The sequence below is a fragment of the Octopus bimaculoides genome, chromosome 14 (genome assembly GCF_001194135.2).
Source record: "Octopus bimaculoides isolate UCB-OBI-ISO-001 chromosome 14, ASM119413v2, whole genome shotgun sequence".
NCBI lineage: Eukaryota > Metazoa > Mollusca > Cephalopoda > Octopoda > Octopodidae > Octopus > Octopus bimaculoides.
The window spans coordinates 30,559,509-30,563,967 of record NC_068994.1 but is presented as its reverse complement, the minus strand read 5'-3'; the positions used below and the strand labels follow the sequence as shown (position 1 = coordinate 30,563,967).

The following is a 4,459-nucleotide window of genomic DNA, read 5'->3' as shown; positions in this document are numbered from 1 at the left end:
GAGGACACATGGAAAAGATACCTCGATGATTGTTTCCTAATTTGGACCAAATCCATAGAAAATCTGGAAGAATTCACCACCCTCCTCAACAATCTACACCCTGGTCTCAAATTCACAAGAGAAATGAGCAAAACACAATTACCATTTCTTGATATAACGGCAATTAAAAATAACATCACAATCACAACTGATATTTATTACAAAAGCACAGATACACACCAGTACCTAAATTTCAAATCATGCGACCCAACACACGCAAAATGTAATATCCCGCATTGTCTAGCCAGGAAAAATTATACTATAGTAGATGATCCAAATATCAGGAACATACGACTTATAGAACTTAAAGGATTTCTACTCCCACTTATAGAAAATAGCGTACAACGAGCAAGAGATACCTACAGAACAACTGAGGGCAACACGAGAAAGATGAACCCATCAACGGAACACAATACCATTTCTAGCAACGCACAATCTGCATCACCAAAACAGCTTTAACATTACCACAACAAATTTGCCAAGCATAAAGCAAAATGAAAAATTAAAAAAACATACTAACTAATCAAACACTTATCTTAAGCAAAAGGCAACAATATAACCTAAAGAAACTATCAGCAAAGGAAAAATTCAACATAAATAAACAGGATAAAACATTCAGAGTATGCAATTGTAATGATAACAGATGTGGAACATATCAATACATGCATACTGGTAGATCCATTAGAACCAGAAATGGATAGATTTTTGCAAATGCAAATATGAACTGCAAAAGCAGAAATTTGATCTACTCCCTTAAATGCCTTAATTGCGAGAAACAATATATCGGCGAGACATGGAATGCGTTATCGGAACGCTCACGAGTTCACAGACAACAAATCTGGAACACTAATGTTTGCCAAATTCCATTGAGTGAACATATAGAAACATGTGGTTAGAAAATGTTTCTAACTTTTCCTTTCCCCAAACTACATGAAACAAGTGAGGTTGGAAGAAAGATAAAAGAAAAATGTTTCATTGAAATGTTCAAACCGGTTCTGGTTGGAAATAACAACAATAATATAACAACCAGTTAATGATATGGATTAAAAAATGTCTTTAAGATATGAATATAAACAAATTACAGAAGAGTCTCACCTACTGAAATAAAAACGATCGAAACCAAATTTGTTCACTCATAGAACCATTACATGTAAACCGTAAACTTATCGGTTAAAATAAAGGTGGGGGGTTAATGCCAGCAATATCGGTGCACCCAACAAACCGTGACGTTTAAGCTGCAAGCTGATCAGTCAAAACCGTATCTCAAAAATGCAGCTTGTCGGAGCCTTCTAAAAGGTATAAAAAAGAAGTCGGTTATTTTATTACAGTCGTCAAGAACTCAACTCAACTCAACTGTCAGTCAATACATTTTGAAATCTGAGGATTACTATGAATGTATGAAAGCGCTAATTGAACTTCATGAACATTACTAAATATTTATTTTATTTTAAGCCTGATACTTATTCTATCAGTTTCTTTTGCTGAAACGCTAAGTCACGGGGACGTAAACCCACCAACACTGGTCGTCAAGCTTCTTACTGCACAGCCACGCCTGCTTATATGTGTGCATGTGTGTGTGTGCGTGTGTGTGTGTGTGTGTGTGTGTGTGTGTTTGCGTGTGTGTGTGTGCGTGCGTGTGTGTGTGTTATTTCATTTGGAACGATATAGATAATTCTTTCTAAATTCAGCACGCGCCAACAATTTTGAGGGGAAGGGAGGGGAGCAGGTCGATTACATGCACCCCAGTGCTCGACTGTTACTACTATATTTTATCGATCTCTATAGGATGAAAGGCAATGTTGAGCTCAGTAATATTTGAACTCATAACATAAAAATCCGGAAGATATGCCGCTAAACATTTTGTCCGACATGGTAACGACTCTACCAGCTCACTGCTGTATGGAGATATATAGATTGCGAATTCGACGCTTCGCTCTATAACAACATTCCACGATATGAAAAAGAAATAAATTACTTACTTCTTATAAGCCATTCACAGTAACTAGTGGTTTGTAATAACTGAGTGTTGTAGGGGATCAATCTATAATCCTCTCCCCACCAAATAGCAATCTACAGAAAGAAAATGAAACATGATATAAAACAAAATATAAAAACAAAATATAAAACAAAATATAATCAAAACAAAATATAATCAAAACAAAATATAAAACAAAAATATACACTATAGATATGAAAACAAACAAATGTATGATGATTTCAATTATTTTACTTGTGTATTTTATATACATTATTAGGGCACGAGGGTATGAGTATTGTATATTACTGATATACTGGGGAGATGTATATTAATGAGATAGTTATTATATATTATTAGCGTATTGTTGTCATGTACATGGGTAATGAGGTTTTAGATGCATAATTATATTGCTTGCTTTGATGGGAATATATATATATTGGTTTCAAATATTGGTTTCAAATTACAAGGCCTGCAATTTCGTAGAAGGGGATAAGTCGATTACATCAACTCGGGTGCTAGACTGACATTGTTTTAACGACCCCGAAGGCTGAAAGGCAAAATCGATCTTGGCGGAATTTGGTGTCAGAACATTAAGACTGATGAAATGCCGCTAAGCATTTTGTCTGACGTGGTAACGATTCTGCAAACTCGCCGCCCTCTCTGAATACGAAACCAGGTTAATCCACAAATAAAGAATATTTATCCGTCAATGAGGTGTTGAGCACACATCTCACTGCTTGATATTAACGTATACATACATACATACATACATACATACATACATACATACATACATACATACATATATATATATATATATATATATATATATATATATATATAACAAATAAGAAATGAGTATATGCATATATACGTACAGGTATGTGCATACCTACGTCTACCTATATATATATATATATATATATATATATATATATATATATACACGCACCCCACCCCCGTTACATAAAGGTTACGTTCCATAAGAATTATTGTTCGCACACCGGAATTCCTCTCTACTACACGATTTTCAAGGAAGCATTACTTCCGTCACTTATGGTATTACTTCTGATGTGCCTATTAGACAGGGTTGAGTTACCTTTTATATCCACCTCCAACTTTCTCTATATTAAGTTTTTTTGCAGTTTATTCTCTACATTCCTTATAGTGCTTCGTTTCTGAGACCGGTCCATAACAGCAACCTATAACGAAATGGTGTGTCATTGTTCCAAACTAACACAATTCCCTGAACTAAACATGCCCCAACCAGACATCTATTACTGGCCCTTGCTTTTGGAGCTTTAATTTTCTTGTTACTTTTCCTCAAGGCTGAAAAACTCCTCCCTCATGGAGTCTGATTTACGATGCATAGAGTACTTTATTTGATAGTGCCCATATTCTTTTTTTTTTTTTTAACAAAGACCAGAAAGCATAGTGTGTGTTTATATACGTACTTACAAAAACACACACATACATACATAGTAAGAATCTGTTAAGCTTTCAAAAAGTTTATCATTTAATTATATATAAGCATATCTATAAATGCTACTATAAGCATGAAAATACATACATAAAGCAAAACATACAAATCTGCACGTATACATATATATATGCATATATATATATATACACACACACACACACACACACACACACACATACACACACACACATATGTATATATATATATATATATATATATATAGGTTTTGTAAAGAAAGAGAGGCTCCTTCTAGAGATGTCTTACATCCACTCTATTTATTAGGACGTAAAAGAGAATATGTCGATTTTTGCCCTGAAGAAATCTCTATCTGTTAGGTTCATAATGCAATTATTAATTGTAAAATGAATGAAGGTGGTTGCAGTGAAAATGGTACACCCCTTCCCACGTGACAGGTGGTATAACGCAGCCACTATAAAGTCAGTCATGTGACAGTCGCGGTCAGTAATAGTAGAGTCTTTTTGGAATTTGAGTTGTCGATGACGTAGAGTTTTTATGTGAATTGCAAAGTTGAGTATTTTTTGTTGTAAAATTGAGTGTCAATCATTGGTGTTAATTGTTGATATTGTTCGTGCTTTTTTTTGTGTCTTCCCGTTGTGTAAAATGGAGAAAGCACCGGTAGGTGGCCAAAGTTATGCGGCCGCGACTGGAAAAGGAACAGAGGAAGCAAAGCTGGAAATAATCGAAATTAAGGTTGATCCGAAGAAGATGAAGGAATGTGAGAAGTTGCTGGCGAGGGTCGGAAACACGCTGACGTTGACATCGCCTGTGGAACTGACAGAAGGTGTAAGAAAGAGAACTGTGGTTTTTAAAACCATGAAGGTGGCAACTAGAAGGATAGAGCTCGAGACAGTTGAGGAGATCGAGGAGTGCCTGAAAGGTATCAGAAAGCAAACAACTTTTGGAACTAGAGGAAAAAAATATGCCACTGTGGAGGTACG

At 35.3% G+C, this 4,459-nt stretch overlaps 1 protein-coding gene across 2 annotated transcripts in view; it reads right to left on the bottom strand.

The window, feature by feature from the left end:
* LOC106884345 (uncharacterized) overlaps positions 1 to 4,459 on the bottom strand; it is a 77,912-nt gene that overhangs the window by 19,696 nt on the left and 53,757 nt on the right. For both annotated transcript variants that reach the window (XM_014935684.2, XM_052972812.1), the window contains one exon: positions 2,019 to 2,109. In XM_014935684.2, the coding sequence (XP_014791170.1) occupies positions 2,019 to 2,109 (91 nt within the window). The remainder of the gene's footprint in view (positions 1 to 2,018; positions 2,110 to 4,459) is intronic.